This window comes from Camelus bactrianus, chromosome 9 (genome assembly GCF_048773025.1).
Source record: "Camelus bactrianus isolate YW-2024 breed Bactrian camel chromosome 9, ASM4877302v1, whole genome shotgun sequence".
Lineage (NCBI taxonomy): Eukaryota > Metazoa > Chordata > Mammalia > Artiodactyla > Camelidae > Camelus > Camelus bactrianus.
The window spans coordinates 4,728,525-4,748,860 of record NC_133547.1 but is presented as its reverse complement, the minus strand read 5'-3'; the positions used below and the strand labels follow the sequence as shown (position 1 = coordinate 4,748,860).

Genomic DNA, 20,336 nt, shown 5'->3' with positions numbered 1-20,336 from the left:
CATGATTTCCTGCTTAGAAGGTGCTTGAAGGGAACCTGGTGTGTGGCCTCTCGTGCCCAGCCTGGCCTGCAGAGCCAGCCTTTTGCCCTGGCACGAGTATCCCAGTATAATCTAGTTCCCCAGTCGTCTCACTGGGGAGCTGGCCGCGAGTGTCAGCAGGCGGGAGTGTGGCCGTGGAGTCCCGCGGAGGGATGGAGGGGAGGGGTGAGCCCCCGAGGGACCCTGCGGATTGGAAGGAAGGCAGGTGGGCGTGCTTCACCAGGGCGCCATTGGGTCGGTTCAGGAAATCCAGTCAACCGCTTCACGTGAAGCCGCTCCCAGTCAGGCAGGAGGCTCCCTGCTGCCCTGTCATTTGCCTTTTTGACTTGTGTGATTCAGGCCGGTCGCTTACCCCCTCTGACGCTTGTTTTCGTAGGCTCTCTCAGCACGGTGAGCAGGCTTGTTCCAATACAGGAGTGTCACCGGAAGGAACGTGGGAAAGTGTATCCCCCGACTTCCACTGCCCCTCTTTGGGCTTCTGAGGCTGGTGTTTCCCGATCTTGTCGCCGGGAGCCCCACCTCTGCCAAAGGCCCCGCCCATAAAAATGGGGAGGCCTGCCCTCAAAACTGACCCCCCTCGGTCACAGGGACATTCCTCCTACTTCATGTTTCTTGGTCCAGCCCTCTCCGCTCGCCCTACAGAGACTGTGCCATTTCCTCTCCACATCTCCATCCTCTGTCCCGCTAACCCAGCAAGGGCTTCTGTGCGCACGGTGCAGAAAGCGGGCGTTTGCAGCAGAGTAATGGCTATTTGCAGGGCGCCAAGCAGAGGAGTGAGAGACAAGTCTCAGATCCACTTCATCTTGGTCTTTGAGTTAGGGATGTTTTAAGAGGGGGGAAAAAAAGAGGCTGGGATTAATCACCGTTTTGTGACGTTTGTTAATCGTGGTTTCAGGAGTCAGGACGTCTCCGGTTTAAGATCTTTCTGGCCGGGTGGTTATGGCTTGGGGCCTGAAAGCTCATCTTGCCCTGGAGAAACAACCTGAGTCTGTGTGTTAATGATGCTGTTTACAGCAGCAATTCTGTTACATTAAGGATGTTATCGACAACAGCTGTCAGTCATCAGACTGGTGTTTAGCTGGCACAGGACTGAGGTCACAGGGCACAAGAAAGGGGATAAAGTTTTGGATAGAGCGATTCATTATAAACTCAGGGTGGGAAGAGATAGACTGGGATTTCAAAATTGTAGAATAGATAAACAAGATTATACTGTATAGCACAGGGAAATACATACAAGATCTTATGGTAGTTCACAGAGAAAGGAATGTGACAGTGAATATATGTATGTTCATGTATAATTGAAAAATTGTGCTCTACACTGGAATTTGACACAACATTGTAAAATGATTATAAATCAATAAAAAATGTTAAAAAATACATGCTTCAAAAAATAAAGTTACCAAATTATAAAGAATAAAAAAAATATATATAAACTCAGTAAGAGAACTCGGTTTTAGGGGGACTTGGTTTCAACCCCCACTCCTGTTTAAACTTGCCCCATGTCTTTGAGGGAACAGGTGACGACTGCTCTGGCTACTTTCTGCCTCAGTCTGGGGACTGGAAATGTTGCCTACTGAGCTGGACATATTCCCGAGTTCCAGGTCTTGGACCAGAGTCTTACATGAGTAAAATCTTAGTCCCCTGGTCCATTGTTTTGGTGCAGGAGACCCAATTAGAAGTAGGAGGTGGAGTGACAACCTAAACTTTAGTAAACCTTGGGAAAGAGTTCTTATTCCTGAGGAATTCAAGAGAATAAGCCTGAAAATCAGTCAGAACCTGGTACTTCTGGGGAGATTTATTGTAGCCAGGTAGCCAGTTGCCTAATTTTATCTAAGCAGGTTTTAACTTCAGGTGTGATATATATAGATGCATATATAGATATGTAGATATATATCAGGAGCTTCTGGCTACTACACATAAAATTTGATCTAAAGCAGTTTTATTGTCTAGTACTATTCTAGCTAAAGAATCGAGTGCCTCACGCCTGTCAGGATGGCTGTTATCAAAAGTCTACAAATAACACACGTTGGAGAGGATGTGGAGAAGTGGGAACCCTTGTACGCTGTTGGTGGGGATGTAAACTGGTGCAGCCACTATAGAAAACTATGGAGAGTCTTCAGAATCTAAAAATAGAACTACCATGTGAGCCAGCACTTCCACTCCTGAGTATATATCTGGAAAAAATGAAAACACTAATTTGAAAAGATACATTCATCCCAATGTTCACAGCAGCACTATTTACAATAGACGAGACATGGATCAACCCAAGTGCCATCAACAGACAAGTGGAGAAAGATGTGGAATATATATACAATGGAATATTACTCAGCCATAAAATGGATGGAATTCTGCCATTTGCAGCAATGTGAATGGGCCTAGAGATTATTATGCTTAGTAAATTAAGACAGAGAAAGACAAATACTGTATATTACTTATATGTGGAATCTAAAAAATAAATGAATGCAAATGCAAAACAGAAACAGGTTCAGACTCGCAGGAAAACAAACTCATGGTTACCAAAGAAGAGGGAAGGGGGAGGGATAAATTAGGGATGTGGGATTAAGAGATAAACTGTATAAAATAGATAAGCAACAAGGATATATTGTACACCACAGGGGATTATAGCCATGATTTTGTAATAAATTTTTAAGGAGTATAATCTGTAAAAGTACTGAATCACTATGCTGTATACTTGAAACTAATACAATATAGTAAACCAACTATACTTCAATTTTTAAAATAAAAAATAAGTGAAAAATGGTGCTTTGAGGTTTTAACTTAGATTTCTTTAATTACCAGCACAAATTTAAATGTTTTTACTGAATGTTTATGTGTTTCAACTTACTGCTTTCTCTTTAAAAAAATTACCTTCAATGAGTTGCCTAATGTGCTGAGACTCTATCTGTAAAGTGCAGATAATATCACATACAGCACGCTGTTGCTGTGCAAGCAACGACAGGCATACCTCATTGTATTTGCAGAAATTACTTGGTTTTTTTTTTTTTTTCCACAAATGAAGGTTTGTGGCAACCTTGTGTTGAACGAGTCTATTGGCACCATTTTCCCATTAGCATTTGCTCACTTGGTGTCCATCACATTTTGGTAATTCTGGCGATATTTCAAACCCTCCACCAGCAGAAAGATTACAACTTGCTGAAAGCTCAGATGATGGTTATGTTTTTTAAGCAATAACTTATTTTTAATTAAAAATAAAAAGACATGTCTGTATTAACCCAACAAGCTTAAACTAACTTTAATACCAGATACTAATTTACTATTGAACATTTCCCAGATCATGTGAACCAGAAATTCATTTGGGTTGATTTGTTTTATATTTCTGAGAATTTATAAAAGTGTTTAACTTCCTTTAAGCCAATTAAATAGAGCCCATTTATAAATTAACTTTGGTAAGACTATCAAAGGGTAAAGACATATAATTCACATGTTACATACATACATCCAGACAGAGATTCTCATAGCTTCATTTTAAAACTTAGTTGTGAATCAGGTATTAAAATATAAAACTCACTAGTTTATAACTAACAATTGGAATAAATTAAAATGAAAAGGCCTCTCCCCCCTCCCCCCAGTCTCAAGAATTAGAGTTGGTCTAGATAAGGTATGAGTTCCTGAGAGCCCTGGTAGAGCATTTACATCTCCAGGCACAGGGAAAGAAAAGCAAGGTCTAGAAGGACTTGTTCCCGTGGGGTCAGAATTCTAAAGAAAATGTTTTATCAAGTTGGCAAAACCAGTTTCGGATTGTCAAATGAGCCTTGTTGTGGGCATTTTTCTTCAGAGTCTCAAGAATATTGTGGCCAAGCAGTGTTACCAAAAAAACAAAAAAAAACTTTTTCCCTTTAGTCAGAGAACCAGAACTAAAGGTAGTCCAGTATTGTAGGATGCATCTGAAAGGGGTGTTTTTAGGAGCCTGAACTTTCCCCCCATGTTCACCAACTAAAATAGTGCATCTTCTCTAACACAAATATACACTCACATCACACAAGACAAAAGTCAAATCAATTCCAAGAGCAACCTTAGGCTCTTATTAAATCCAATCCTTTCTCCAATACCCAGCAATGGGCCTTGGAGGGCACCAGTATTGCCAAATGGAAACCCAGCTGTGTGCCCGAGGTGCCGAAAGCCAAACTCTTAACAGCAGGTGTTTGCAGCAAAGTAATTGTTTATTTGTAGGGTACCAAGCAAGGGAGTGGGAGGCAAGTCACAGATCCACTTCATCTTGGTGTTTGAGTTAGGGATGTTTTAAGAGTGAAGAACAAAGAAACTGAGATTAATCATCATTTTGTAACATTTCTTAATTGTAGTTTTAGGAGTCAGACTGTGTTTTTAACATTCTCTGGTTAGATGGTCTATGGCTCAAGGGTCTGTGAGTTCATCGTGCCCTGGAGAAACAACTTGAGTTTATTTGTTAATAATATCTACAACAGCAATTTTATTACTGTTTACCTTTTTAAGGATGTTACCTTTATTACCTTTAATAACGATGTTGTCCACAACAGCAACCTCAGTCATCTGACTCTGATTAGTGCTCAGTTAGCCCAGGATTTAGGTCAGAGAGGTATTGAAAAAAATAATCAATAAACTAATAAGAATAGAAAAGAGTTTTATTTAAGCCACACCGAGGACTAGCCTGTAAGCCCACTTTCCAGATTACTCTTGAGAAACGGCTTCGGAGAAACAGGATTTTCAGCACAGTTTTATATCTTGTCAGAACAAAGAACATTAAACCAATCAGGATTACATTTATTCAAGGTTTAAAAAAACAAACAGCACATATCCAGTGAGTCAGCATGGCCTTGGCACCTGGGAAAAGAGTCATATCATCGAAGGAGGACCAGGATTGGCATCCTTGGGAAGACAGGCATTTAATCTTTATTTTAACATCAACATTCTTTACTTATGGTCAGTGTGTTTTTTTCTATAAAAACTAAAGCAGGTGTACAGTGTATGTCTGATAGGCCATAAACAGGCTGTTTTAATTAGCATCAAGTTCAAGTTAACACATGTATAAGCCAGAATGACTTCTTTATATCTCAGTATATGAAAATATCTTTTATCAGGAGACAAGAAAGGGAATAAAGTTGTGGACAGAGAGACTGATCATAAACCCAGTAGGGGAACTCAGTTTTAGGGAGACTGGGTTTCACCCCCTCAGCTCCTCCAAACACTATTTTTTTCTCTAAAGCTTTTTCCGCCAAAAACATTCCTAAAGTCTGCCCCTTGACCTCTGCTAAGGATAAAAGTGCTCAGTGAACATGACCCACACCCTCTTGTGACAGGAGACGCAGCGGACACGGCCACCTGAGTCTTTGTCCCACACCATTGACAGGGAAGAAGATGGCTCTGCATTGTCAGAGTTGGCACGTGTAACGCACTGTTGATGGCACCTGGGGAGATGGAGGTTTCAGAGCTGAGAGGTCCAGCAGAAGAGGCTTCCTTCCCTGGACCGCACACTTTCAAACACGGCTGCGCCACAGGTGCCGCCATATTGCCCCTGGAGGCGCCAACGCCCAGCGTCTGGGTCCCTGGAGCCTCGTCACGTGACCGGGAACGCCTCAGGGCCCAAAGGTGTCACTGAGCCTGCGCAGTGGGTGCGCGGCCGCTGCGGCGTTGCCAGGCGACCCGCTTCGGAAAGTAGCTTGTGGAAGCCGGCGGTGGTTCCAGCCGCGCTGTGAGAAGCCCAGGTAAGCCGGGGACACTTCTGTGGGGGTCAGAGTTGGATCAGTGATAGGGCCCGTGGGGGTCCGCGGAGAGAGTGTGAGGGTCCAGGGAGTAGGTGTGCTGGACGTAGGCGGTTTGTGTGGTCAGCAGTCGCGAAGTCTGTTGAAATGGGATGAGGGAAGTCTGCGTGAAGTTGCTAACTGGGCGAATCTATACTTAAGTGATGAACGGAGTGTGGGGTCAGCGATGGCGTGAGGGACCTGTGGGTTCCAGTCTCAGGGCCTGGGGAGCTGTGATGGAGGTTTGTGAGGCTGCTGACTGGGAAGTCAGTGACAGCTGGTACCTGGGGCAGTCTGCGTGGCCTTTGCTAGGACTGGACTGTAGGGTTAGTGACTGGGAAGTCTGGAGGCCAGCTCTGGGAGAGTCTGTGGGTTATTAATAATGTGGAGGTTTGGGGAACCAAGGATGAGATATTAGGGGGCAGTGACTGAGTCATTGAGGGGATATTAGGAGCTTGAAGGAGTCACTGCTGGGTACTCGAGTCAACGTTTATGACTATCACTGGGGCAGGTCATTGAATAGAGTTCCGTGAACAGAATTGGCAGCACGATATGCTCAGGACTGGGGAGCCGTGTGTACTGGTGTCTGTGACTGGTGAGCTAGTGGGAGTTGTTGCTTTGGGAGATCTGTAGAGTTACTGATTGGGGAGGGGCTCCCTTCGAATCCTTGATTTGTGTTTCCTACCTGTATAACTGGAAGGAGCTTCATATTGAGGCGGAAGCCCCATAAAAAGACCGGCAGGGCCGCTGCTCTCCTCTTAGCACCGTCAGGTTCCCTGGCCCAGAGGCTCTATCTCACTGTGCCTCTAAAGCGGCTAACTTACACCTAGAATTCTATTGGTTTCCTGAGCTAACTTCTGATTGGTTATTACTCTCACTTCTGATTGGCCCACTTCTCTAACTTCTGATTGGTCCATTGGTATTACTTCATTTGCATGGAGCTCACTCCTGATTGGTCTATTTCTACAAAGCTTGTTCCTGGTTGGTCAACTTCTGTTGCACTTTAGTTGCATATGATGTTGCAAAGTGTAAAACTGGCAGCCTATAAAAGGCCTGTATAAACCTGCGGCCGGGATCCCGAACTTGAAGTGTTGACTCCTCTGGGCTCCCTGGCGAGTGCTGCTTGGTCTTTCGCCTGGATCCAGGTTGCTGTCACAACTGAGCTGTAACACCTTTTCTGCAACAATATTGTGACACTCCCCACCCCCACTCCCAGTTCCTCAATAGCTTACCTGCTGTTCCCATCAATCCACTTTGCAAACCTCTTCTGTTCAGGCTGTCCCTTCTCTTGAGTGGCCCTACAAAAGTTGAGTGAGTGAGAACCAGCCCGGTGAGACAGAATTGATGTAAAATTTCAGATAGTGAAAGATTGGCGTCTTTGAAATGTCTTGAGAGCTTTCCTTGAAGTTCTTACATGTTTGGAGGTGATTCAGAACAGTTGATACAGTTTGTTGCCCTGTATCTTAAAGGTGTATCTAGTTACAGCTCTACCCCTAGTGAGGTCTTTCTTTTAATTGGCTTTTAATTTTTTATTTTTAAAATATTTGTTTTACATTGTCTTTTTGTGGGGAGGGAGGTAATTAGTTTTATTTTTATTTATTTACTTTTTAAAAAATGTAAAATTTATTTATTGTCTTTTTGTGGGGAGGGAGGTAATTAGGTTTATTTACTTTTTTAACGGCGGTACCCTAGATTAAACCCAGGACTTCATGTGTGCTAAGCAGGCAGTCTACACTGAGCTATATCCTCCCCTGGTTGGCTTTTAAAGATTTGTCTCTTCACCTGTCCTGGATATGATTCCTGCCTTATCTATTTTTGTTTTTGTTCTTAAATTTAAGTACTATGATTTTAGAGACCATCAAGAAAAACAATTGTACCATAACATTTGTTGAGAAAATACAAATAAATACGCTAAAGCATGGCAAACTCCTGACAACTCAGTAGCCATTTGAACAGTCATGCAATTTCGGAATACACCCACTGTAACCTGACGTACAGATTTGTCACCTCCCATACATACACACCATTATTAAAAAAAAAAAAGCCAATTCTAGTGTCTGTGTCAGATACATAGCCTCTGATCCACCTGTACTTGAGTAAAGCTAAAATAATACCTCATTCTAGACAGCTTATCTGAGAGTTATAGGAACAGTAGAATCTCCCTGTTAAACCATCCGATCCTGGTGCTTTTATTTGCAAGGGACTCTCTCAGAACCTTCCCTCTTTCTTCTACTGATATTAGTCTCCTTATGTTTCCTATCACTAGTGAGGGTCAGTATCAGTAAAGTTTATTCTCCTAACACGTTTACATATTGATTTATACTGAGTTGTGCAGATGAGTGCAGTGATATCTAATACAGATTATTGGCATCATGTTTTTCTTGTTACTTGTATCTCTTTTTTTAAAACTGAAGTATAGTTGACTTACAATGTTGTGTTGATTTCTGGTGTAGAGCATAGTGATTCAGTTATGCATACATATATACATAATCTTTTTCATATTCTTTTCATTACAAGTTACTGCAAGCTATTGAATATAGTTCCCTGTGCTGTACAGTAGGATCTTGTTGTTTATCTATTCTGTACATGGTAGTTTGTATCCACTAATCCCAAATTCCCAATTTATTTGTTCCCCAGCCCCGTGTCTCTTTTGAAATCTTCCTCACATACTTGGACAAATTCCATTTCTTTGCTTTTAACTTAATTGATGGTGCAGCTCAGCTGTATGAAATTAGAGAAGAACTCTCTTGGGTAGAATTTCTCAGGAGCGGAACATCCAATGAGACACATACTTGCTCCCAGTCCCTTACGTGTCAAACCTAAGTACTTCCTGCTCCCTCCGTGTGAGCCAGTGTCTGCCTCCAGGGGTCGTGAAAAAGCAAGAGGCTGTCACAAACACTTCGGTAGTCTCTTGAGGTATATTAGCTAGAAACTTATAATCATCCTTTGTAATTAGCAACTGGAAAAAAAGTTTTCAAAAGTAATCACCTCTCCCAAGCCCATTCCTGCGAGGGCTGCTATAGGTGATGTGATAATTGCAGCTCTGAGGGGAGGGGAGGTCACAGGATCACCAGCTCATATCTCAGGGTCTAGCTGCCCCTCTTGTACACATACTGATGGCTTTGATCATCACACTGAGACCACCATCCAGGCAGCAGAAAATTCACTGAGTTTTCTTGGTATTCATCATAGAGGCAGAGTCTATAAAGGAAGGATTCATATCAGGAGTCTGAGTAAGTGAATATTGGACAAAGGGACTCTCCTATGTGTGAACAAGGTCTATGACCAAAGCCATGCAGGAAGGTGGAGTAAATCCCGAGGCGTGAAGTGAGATAGTGAAGAGGGCTGTGGTCCTAGACCTCTCACCACCCCGATGGCTCCTAATGTCATGTGTGTAATCCTTGCTGACAGTGATTGCTGTGGTTTAATGCAAGTCATAGTGAAATCTGATTTTTAATATTCTTAAAGTCTGTAGTTCCTAGGTCAGTCTGGTGTTCAGTCTACTTTACAGAAACCATAGACATAATTTTCAGGTGTCAGAGGTGTGCCCGTGATACCTCCATACTTGTAACACAGAGTAGGATGCGTGTACAGGGGTCGTCTGATCCTGGGCAGAAAAAGCGTGTCTGGCAGCCATTGCTGGAATAGAAATGTTGTCTCTAACGCTGGGTGTATGAAGTGCTTAATAGGTTTAATTGTTATGTCTCAGTTTATCATGGAGAAACTCTTCCTACTTAAAGTTAGGGAAGCAGCATTTAGGAAAAATAGAGCTTTATGCATTTCAGGTACCATTTTTAGGCTCAAATGCATCTTGTGATATTTCTGCTGCTTTGAAATATTATAATGCCAATGCAAATATTATCTGTCTTATACCATACACAAGTTGCTTGCCTTAGCATTCCATTTTGTATGTTTGTTGTATTTTCATATCTTTCATAAATATTGCCTTACTACTAATACTCTTATTTAAATCAGATATTAATAAATACATGTGTACAATGATCTGCAATTATTAATAATTTTGTTTCTACCATGCACTATTCGTCAGGCATCCGTGTTTCCTCTCCCATAGTTTTTTTTTAATGTTATTTTTTATTGAAGTGTGGTTGATTTCCAATGTCAGTTTCAGGTGTATAGCAGAGTGATTCAGTTATATATATATTACATATTTTTATAAATTAGTAATATGATTTTAATTACAAAATTTATATAAATTTATTATATATACTATGTATTTTTTCAGATTTTTTCCATTATATGTTATTATAAGAAATTGAATGTAGTTCCCTGTGCTATACAGCTGGGCCTAGTTTTTCATCTATTTTATATAGTAATGTCTGTCTGTCAGTCCCAAACTCATAATTTATCCCCCCCACCTTTCCCCTTTGGTAACCATAGTTTGTTTTCTATGTTTGTGAGTCTATTTGTGGTTTATAAATAAAATTTGTATCATTTGTTTAGATTGTACATATAAGTGATATCATATGATAATTTGGCTTTTCTCTGGCTGAATACTTCACAAAATATAATCATCTCTAGGTCCTTCCATTTTGCTGCAAATTCCTGTCCCAGAGTTCCTGTGACTTGTGCCATTGTACTTTTATTCCTGGAATGTGAGTAAATGAGTATTTCTGTTGCCGTCCTCATGTTGAGCCATTCTTGCATTCATTAAGTGCATGTTGTCATGGGGCAGGTGCCTGCTGTTTTGTGCTGCGGTTGGTGCATCTGCATTTTATGACTATCTCTACAGCTTGATTCAAAGTTTATCTTTGCCTGGGAGAAGGGTATAGCTCAGTGGTGGAGTGTGGGCTTTGCATGCCAGAGGTCCATGGTTCAATCCCTAGTGCCTCCATTTAATTATAAATAAATAAATCTAAATTACCTCACCCCCCCGAAAAAGAAGCTGGAAAAAAAAAAAAGAATTAGGCTCTCCAAGTAAAAAGAAAAATAAATAACAAAAGAAAAACAGTTTATAATTGCCCATAGAATAAATCTCATAAATAAGTTAAAACTTGTCATTACCTAAATTTTAAAATAAATAACACAATCTAAATTGAAATTACACGGTTTGAAAGCAAAACTAAATTTGCATCTGGTTTATCTGAGGAACTGAGGTAGCTAGTATTGTAGTATATTCTGGATGAAATACACATCATTGTTACCAGCCCAACCAGCTTCAGATCCCCACTAACCATCTGCCCCTACCCTGTGAGGGAATTTAGATGAAAATCTCAACCTCTCTGCCTCTGCTGTCCTCTCTTTGTAAGGAATGTCATAGTGTCTGTCTCATGAATAATAGGTGGGGAAGAAAGAAGTCACTGTTTGTGTGGCTTTCACAGCAGTGATTCATACATTACAAGTGTTCTTTAATGGTTGTACATTCAAACCTTGGACACATTGACATGACAGGCAAATGTTAAATAATTATTTCAAAGTAGGAACTATTGGTGAGTGGAGAATGTTGGACTTCACCTGGTGAGGTACATGTGGTCCATGCCTCCTATTCCCACTCAAGATTCTCTAACTCAGAAGACAACTCTCAGTCGTTGAGACCTGACAGGATGGATGCCAGGGATTTGGCACTAAGAACAAGCTTCTTATTACTGACTGTAACGGGACTCCTGGGGAATTTCTCTCTTCTTTACCTTTATCTCTTCCTTTATTGCACTGGCTATAGGTTGAGGACCATAGATTTGATTGTCAAGAACCTGCTTGTAGGCAACATCTTGGTTCTGTTCTCTAGTGGATTCCACAATACAATGACAAATTTTGGGTGGCATCACCTCAGTGGTGATTTTGTATGCAGATTTTTCCCGTATGTTCGTGTAGTGGGCAGAGGAGTTTCTACTGGCACCACCTGCCTGTTGAGTGTCTTCCAGGTCATCACGATCAGTCCCATGAACTCCAGGTCAGCAGAGCTTAAAGTGAAGGCTCTCAAGTTGGTTGTCCCTTCAGTTATCCTGTGCTGGATCATGAACATGTTGATCAATGTCATTTATCCTGTGTATATGAGTGGTAATTTGAGCAACACAAACATCACAAACAGAAAAAGTTTTGGACACTGTTCTGCTGTTCGTCATGATGAAACTGCAGACTCATTATATGCAGCATTGATATCCTTCCCTGATGTGTTATGTTTTGTCCTCATGGTGTTGGCCAGTGGCTGCACAATTTTCATCCTGTACAGGCACAAGAAGAGGGTGCAAAACATCCTTAAGGTCAACATCTCCTCCACATCCTCCCCTGAGATCAGAGCCACCAAAACCATCCTTCTCCTGGTGAGCACCTTTATCTTCTTTAACACCCTTTCCTTCATCAGTAATGTCATTTTGGCTGTTTTTAATAGTCTTAGTTTGTTTTTCTTGAAAACCTCTGCAATAATCATTGCGTGTTTCCCAACTGTCAGCCCCTTTCTGCTCATGTTTCGTAACTCCAGGATGTCCATGCTGTGCTTCGGCCGGATAAAGCATGCAGAATCCCCTAAGCTTGTGAGAAGGATGTAAATTGTACTTATTTGCACTACATTTGTTTGGTAATTCACTCAATTCACTCAGAGTCCTACATAAAATTATAAGTTGCTTACTGGACAATGGTAAACGGAACACATAGAGCACCTTCTTTGAAGTAAGGCAGGTTATGATAGTAAATGTAATGAAATATTGCATAATTTCCATATTTCTCGTGTGATACTTACGTAATGGCCTTTTTTTTTTTTACTAGTGCTTGCAATGAAGGAGTTCAAAATTCATGCAATAATAAACACCAGGTCCTGAAAAAATCTGGATTTTATGGCAAAGTATATAAGTGTGTAACTGAATTCTATCACAGCAAATTTATCAGAAATGAAGTAGGCACAGAATATTAAGAAAATGTAGTTTAAAATGGAACAGTCTGTATCAGGTCATTGTGGAACTGAAGACAGTGGTGCTGGAGGGGAAATTCAGTCATTGAGGAAAGCTTTTGGGAGTCAGTCTTGCATTTGATAAAGTTCTATACTTAGAGAGACGGCAGTGATTTGTGTGACACATGATGTTGTGTAGCGAGATGAGCGTGTGTATACATTTTCAGGTAGAAATGGCCAGAGTGAACTGAAGTGGGGCAAAGAAGAGCATAAAATTACATTTTAGCATAGTTTTCAACAGCATCAGCTGATAGTGACAATTGAAAACGTTGTGGGTAACATGGAATGGCATCTGCAGAAGGCAGACTTCTCTCTCTTTTGTGAAGATGACTTGGGCATATTGTCCCGAAAGAGGTTTAGAGGTGCACACTCGTGTTTCCAATGTGATGAAATTCTCTAGTAATGGAGACATTCATTAAATTCAGATCACTGCAGGCAGTGCCATATGAAAGGGAAACATGAATCCAGTCTTTCTTGTGGGAACATGGCTTCATGATCTTCAAGGAGCAAAGTGGACATTATCTCAATTCTAAGAGAGTTCTATATGCTTTTCCTATATTTACCTTCTGAAGCCAATGCCAAGGATTGAAAATTCAATAGCTGAAAAAGAAAAATTTCTTTTGACTCAATGGATATTTAGATTGACTCTTGTAACACAAAGAGAAACCAATACTTTCAGTTCACATGAGACACTTGAATATTTACCACAAACTAGATCACTAAGCAAGAAGATGAAATTATAGACAGACACATACCTACAAATGTGTGTGTATGCCTCTCAGTGATCTGTGTGTATGTAAATGTATCCATATTCACATAACATATAAAATCAATCATATTCATTATACAGCTTTGAATATATTTGAATGTTTGACATTATGAAAAATTTTAAATAGCTCTAATTATAGTGTTGACACATCTTAATGTGAATATTACTTGAAGAGTATATTTCTTAGCTAGTTGTCTGTTAAAATTCCATAACATATTTTTTCATTTTCTTAATTCAAGTGTATTATTTAGCTATCTCTCTTGAAATAATATTCAATGAACATCATAAAAAATTTTGGTTAAAACTATGTCTATTTCCATTTAATATAAAAATGGATACATTTCGGTATCCAGGGAGTTTTTTAAAAATTTTTTATTGATTTATAATCATTTTACAATGTTGTGTCAAATTCCAGTGTTGTGTCAAATTCCACAAATTTTCAGTTATACATGAACATATATATATTCATTGTCACATTTTTTTCTCTCTGAGCTACCATAAGATCTTGTATATATTTCCCTGTGCTATACAGTATAATCTTGTTTATCTATTCTACAATTTTGAAATCCCAGTCTATCCCTTCCCACCCTCCGCCCCCTTGGCAACCACAAGTTTGTATTCTATGTCTATGAGTCTATTTCTGTTTTGAATTTATGCTTTGTTTGTGTGTTTTTTGTTTGTTTGTTTGTTTCAGGTATGTTTATTTTAAGGAAAGATTCTTTTTTTTAAACATTTTTTAGTGATTTATAATCATTTTACAATGTTGTGTCAAATTCCAGTGTTCAGCAGTTTTTCAGTCATACATGGACATATACACACTCATTATCACATTTTTTCCTCTGTGATTCCCTGTGCTATACAGTATAATCTTGTTCATCTCTTCTACAATTTTGAAATCCCAGTCTATCCCTTCCCACCCTCCGCCCCCCTGGCAACCAGAAGTCTGTATTCTATGTCTATGAGTCTATGTCTGTCCTGTATTTATGCTTTGTTTTTTTGTTTTTTTGTTTGTTTGTTTTTGTTTTTGTTTTTGTTTTTTAGATTCCACATATGAGCGATCTCATATGGTATTTTTCTTTCTCCTTCTGGCTTACTTCACTTAGAATGACATTCTCCAACAGCATACATGTTGCTGCAAATGGTGTTATGTTGTCAGTTTTTATGGCTGAGTATATTCCATTGTATAAATATACCACTTCTTCTTTATCCAGTCACCTGTTGATGGACATTTAGGCTGTTTCCATGTCTTGGCTATTGTAAATAGTGCTGCTATGAACACTGGGGTACAGGTGTCATTTTGAAGTAGGGTTCCTTCTGGATATATGCCCAGGAGCGGGATTCCTGGGTCATACGGTATGTCTATTCCTAGTCTTTTGAGGAATCTCCATACTGTTTTCCACAGTGGCTGCACCAAACTGCATTCCCAGCAGCAGTGAAGGAGGGCTCCCTTTTCTCCACAGCCTCTCCAGCACTTGTCATTTGTGGATTTTTGAATGCTGGCCATTCTGACTGGTGTGAGGTGATACCTCATTGTAGTTTTGATTTGCACTTCTCTGATAATTAGTGATATTGAGCATTTTTTCATGTGCCTTTTGATCATTTGTATGTCTTCCTTGGAGAATTGCTTGTTTAGGTCTTCTGCCCATTTTTGGATTGGGTTGTTTATTTTTTTCTTATTGAGTCATATGAGCTGCTTATATATTCTGGAGATCAAGCCTTTGTCGGTTTCATTTGCAAACATTTTCTCCCAGTCCCTAGGTTGTCTTTTTGTTTTACTCATGGTTTCCTTTGCTGTGCAGAAGCTTGTAAGTTTCATTAGGTCCCATTTGTTTCTTCTTGCTTTTATTTCTATTGCTTGGGTAGACTGTTCTAGGAGAACATTTTTGAGATGTATGACAGATAGTGTTTTGCCTCTATTTTCTTCCAGGAGGAAATTTTTTGTATCTTGTCTATGTTTAAGTCTTTGATCCATTTTGAGTTTATTTTTGTGTATGGTGTAAGGGAGTGTTGTAGCTTCATTGTTTTACATGCTGCTGTCCAGTTTTCCCAACACCATTTGCTGAAGAGACTGTCTTTATTCCCTTGTATATTCTTGCCTCCTTTGTTGAAGATGAGTTGACCAAAAGTTTGTGGGTTCATTTCTGGACTCTCTATTCAAAACTACAATGAGGTATCACCTCACACCAGTCAGAATGGCCAGCATTCAAAAATCCACAAATGACAGGTGCTGGAGAGGCTGTGGAGAAAAGGGAGCGAGCCCTCCTTCACTGCTGCTGGGAATGCAGTTTGGTGCAGCCACTGTGGAAAACAGTATGGAGATTCCTCAAAAGACTAGGAATAGACTTACCATATGACTCAGGAATCCCACTCCTGGGCATATATCCAGGAGGAACCCTACTTCAAAAAGACACCTGCACCTCAATGTTCACAGCAGCACTGTTTACAATAGCCAAGACATGGAAACAGCCTAAATGTCCATCAACAGGTGACTGGATAAAGAAGAAGTGGTATATTTATACAATGGAATATACTCAGCCATAAAAACTGACAACATAACACCATTTGCAGCAACATGTATGCTGTTGGAGAATGTCATTCTAAGTGAAGTAAGCCAGAAGGAGAAAGAAAAATACCATATGAGATCGCTCATATGTGGAATCTAAAAAACAAAAACAAAAACAAACAAACAAAAAAACAAAAAAACAAAGCATAAATACAGGACAGACATAGACTCATAGACATAGAATACAGACTTCTGGTTGCCAGGGGGGCGGAGGGTGGGAAGGGATAGACTGGGATTTCAAAATTGTAGAAGAGATGAACAAGATTATACTGTATAGCACAGGGAAATATATACAAGATCTTATAGTAGCTCACAGAGAAAAAAATGTGACAATGAATATATACATGTTCATGTATAACTGAAAAACTGTGCTGAACACTGGAATTTGACACAACATTGTAAAATGATTATAAATTAATAAAAAATGTTTTAAAAAAACCAAACAAAAAAAAGAAAAGAAGAAAAAAATTTTGGATGGCATCATATCAACAGTGAGTTCACATGGAGATTTTTCCCATATGTTTGGGGAGTGGACAGGGGTATGTCCATTGGCATCACCTGCCTGTTGAGTGTCTTCCAGGTCATCACGATCAGTCTCGTGAAATCCAGGTGGGCAGAGGTTAAAGTGAAGGCTCTGAAATTGGTTGTCCCTTCAGTTATCCTGTGCTGGATCATGAATATTTTGATCAATGTCATTTTTCCTATGTATATGACTGCAAATTTGAGCCACACAAACATCACACACAGAATAAATTTTGGACACTCTTCTGCTGTTCATCATCATCAAACCGCAGACTCATTTCATGCAATGTTGCTTTCCTTTCCTTACGTCTTATGTTTCGTGCTCATGATCTTGGCTAGTGGCTGCATGGTTTTTATCCTGTACAGGCATAAGCAGAGGGTCCAAAATATTAATAGGATCAATGTCTCCTCCACATCCTCCCCTTGAGTACAGAGCCTCCAAAACCATCCTTCTCCTGGTGAGCACCTTTGTCTTTTTTAACACCCTGTCCTCCACCTCTTATGTTGTTTTGGGTATTTTGAACATCCTCATTTGCTCAACCTGAACATCTTTGCAAGCATCACTTCACGTTTCCCAACTATCGGCCCCTTTCTGCTCCTCAGCCATGACTCCAGGATATCCAGGCTCTGCTTTGCTGGGAAGAGGAATACAGATTCCCCTAATCTTATGAAGAAGATGTAAATTGTATTTATTTGTACTACATTTGTTTGGTAATTCACGCAGTTAACTCAGAGTCCTAATTAGAATTGAGTGGCTTACCAGACCATGGTAAACAGGACACATGGAGCATCTTCTTTGAAGTAAGGCAGGTTATAATAGTTACTGTAATGAAATATTTAATAATTTCCATGTTTCTCATATAATACTTATGTAATGGCTTTTTTTTTTACTAGTGATTGCAGTCAAGGAGTTCAGAGTTAATGCGATAAAAAACAACAGATCCTTAAAGAGTCAGAATGTTATAGAGAAGTATATGAGTGTGTAACTGAATTCTATCACAGTAAATTTGTCAGACATGAAGTAGGCATGAAATATTGAGAAAAAAGTACATTAAAATGGAACACTCTGTGTCAGGTCATCATGGAACTGAAGACAGCAGTGTTGGAGGGGAAATTAAGTCACCAAGGAAAGTTTTGGGGGGTCAGTCTTGAGTTTGGTAATGTTCTCTCCTTACAGAGATGGCAGTGATTTGTTTGAAATATGATTCTGTGTAGGGAGATGAGCATGTTTAAACATTTTCAGGTAGAAATGGCCAGACTGAGCTGAAGTGGGGCAAAGAAGAGCATAAAATTACATTTTAGCATATTTTTTCAACAACATCAGCTGATTGTGACAATTGCAAAAGGTGTGAGTGGCATGGAATGGCATCTGCAGAAGGCAGATTTTCTCTCTTTTGTGAAGATGACTTGGGCATATTGTCACAAAAGAGGTTTAGAGGTGCACACTCATGTCTCTAGTGTGATGAAATTATTTTGTGATGGAGATGTCCATGAAATCTGGAGCAATGCATACAGCACCATATGAAAGGGAAACATGAATCCATTCTTTCTTGTGGCAACATGACTTCATGATCTTCAAGGAGCAAAGTGGACATTGCTTCAATTCTAAGAGAGATTTTTATATTTTTTTTTCTATATTTACATTCTGAAGCCGATGCCAAGGATTGAAAATTCAATAGCTGAAAAAGAAAAATTTCTTTTACCCAAAGGATATTTAGATTGATTCTTGTAACACGAAGAGAAACCAATTTTTTTAGCTCACATGAGACACTTGAATATTTACCACAAACTAGATCACTAAGCAAGAAGAAATTATAGACACACACATACCTACAAATGTGTGTGTATGCCTCTCAGTGATCTGTGTGCATAAAAATGTATACATATTCACATATAGATATAAAATCAGTCATGTCCATTATACAGCTATGAATATATTTGAATGTTTGAAATTAAGAAATATTTACAATAGCTCTAATTATAGTGTTGACACATCTTAATGTGAATATTATTTGAGGAGTATATTTCTTTGCTAGTTGTCTGTTAAATTCCATAACATATTTTTTCATTTTCCTACTTCAAGTTTATTATTGGCCATCTCTCTTGGAATAACATTCAATGAACATCTTTAAAAGTTTTTGGTTAAAAATTTGTCTACTTAAATTTAATATAAAAATGGATACATTTTGGTACCCATGGAGTTCATTTTCTTACTTGACCCATGTCAGTTTTTCTATTAATTTTTAAATATAATTTTACATTATAGTTGATATCTTTTCTTTGAAAGTTGTGTACTCATTATTTGTTAGCTTTTACCTAGAAATTCCATGATACATTTAGAAGTGAATGACAGTATCATCTCCTAATACTGTTAAACCCCTTTTTTCAATATAAGGAATGGTGACAATAATTTACTCACTGTATCCCATCTTTTTTCCCCAGAATGCTACACAGAGGAATTTATTTATTTACCTATTGTTTATTTTTTATTTACTTTTGTGTTCAGTTTTAGTTTTTATTTTAATTTTAAGTTTTAAAACATATGATGTATTTAATTTACAATATTATATATATTTCAGGTATAGAACCTAGTGATGCCCAATTTTAAAAGGTTATACTCCATTTATACTTATTGTAAAATATATGACTATATTTCCTGTGCTGTACAGTATATCCCTGTAGTTTATTTCTTTTATACATAGTAGTTTGTTTTCTATATCTGTTACTCTGTTTATTTTTGTTTATATTCACTAGGTTTTTCTGTTTTATATTCCATCTATAAGTGATATCATACAGTATTTATTTCTCTGTAATCACATTTCATTGTGTGTGTGTATATATACACATTTAATATATACAATATGTATTTTATATACACACACATATATATACATACATGTATATGTGTGTGTGTGTGTGTGTGTGTATATATAAACGTATTCTTTATCCATTCATCTTTCGGTAACTCAGTTCATTGTCCATATGTTGGCTACAAAGAGTTACAAGGGAAGCCCCATAAGCTTTTAGCTGCTTTCTCAACACAAACATTACAGACCATAAGGGAGTAGCAAGATATATTCAAAGTTCTGAATACGAAAAAGCTGCAACAGAGGATACTCCATTCAGCAACTCTATCCTTTGGGATAGAAGCAGAGAGAAAGAATTTCACAGACAAGCAAAAAATAAAGAATTCAGCAATACTAAACCTATGCTAAAAGAAATTTTGAAAAGTTTACTCTAAAGAGCAAACAAAGAGAACTCTATAGGAAGGAGAAAACCTTAATTGGAAATGAGATAACTAGAATGAGTTACAACAGAAGATGTAAAAGAGGACATCAAAATTATTAATGATGGGAGAGGGCAGCAAGGATATAAATATATTTTTTCTTTTTCTGGTTCTTTTTAGGATATGTTTGAGCTTATATGACTATAATTTTAAAGCAAGCAGATAGAGTAATGGGTTAATATACTTTAAAAACAGGGTAACCACAAATCAAATGCATAAAACTGAGTCACAAAAACCAAAAAGAAACCAAGCTGATACAAAAGAAAATTATCAAACCATAAAAAAGAGAAACAAAAAGGAAATACCTAATCAACTGAAAAACCAAGTTCAAAATAGCAATAAGCACACTTTTATCAATAATTCCTGTAAATGTCACAGGACTAAATGCTCCAATCAAAAGACATAGAGTGGAAGTTTGGATAATAATAATACAAGAGCCTACAAAATGCTGCATAGAAGAAACCCACTTTAGAGGGAGAGAAACATAGATTGAAAGTGAAGGGATGGGAAAAGATATT

At 38.8% G+C, this 20,336-nt stretch overlaps 1 protein-coding gene and 1 pseudogene across 1 annotated transcript; both read left to right on the top strand.

Moving 5' to 3' along the window:
- Positions 1-10,407: 10,407 nt before the first annotated feature.
- Positions 10,408-14,260, top strand: LOC141578711 (vomeronasal type-1 receptor 2-like). Its single transcript, XM_074371048.1, has one exon. The coding sequence runs from the start codon at positions 11,339-11,341 to the stop codon at positions 12,278-12,280; it is 942 nt and encodes a 313-aa protein (XP_074227149.1). The 5' UTR covers positions 10,408-11,338; the 3' UTR covers positions 12,281-14,260.
- Positions 14,261-16,458: 2,198 nt separating this feature from the next.
- LOC141578665 (vomeronasal type-1 receptor 4-like) lies at positions 16,459-19,047 on the top strand (annotated as a pseudogene).
- Positions 19,048-20,336: the final 1,289 nt, after the last annotated feature.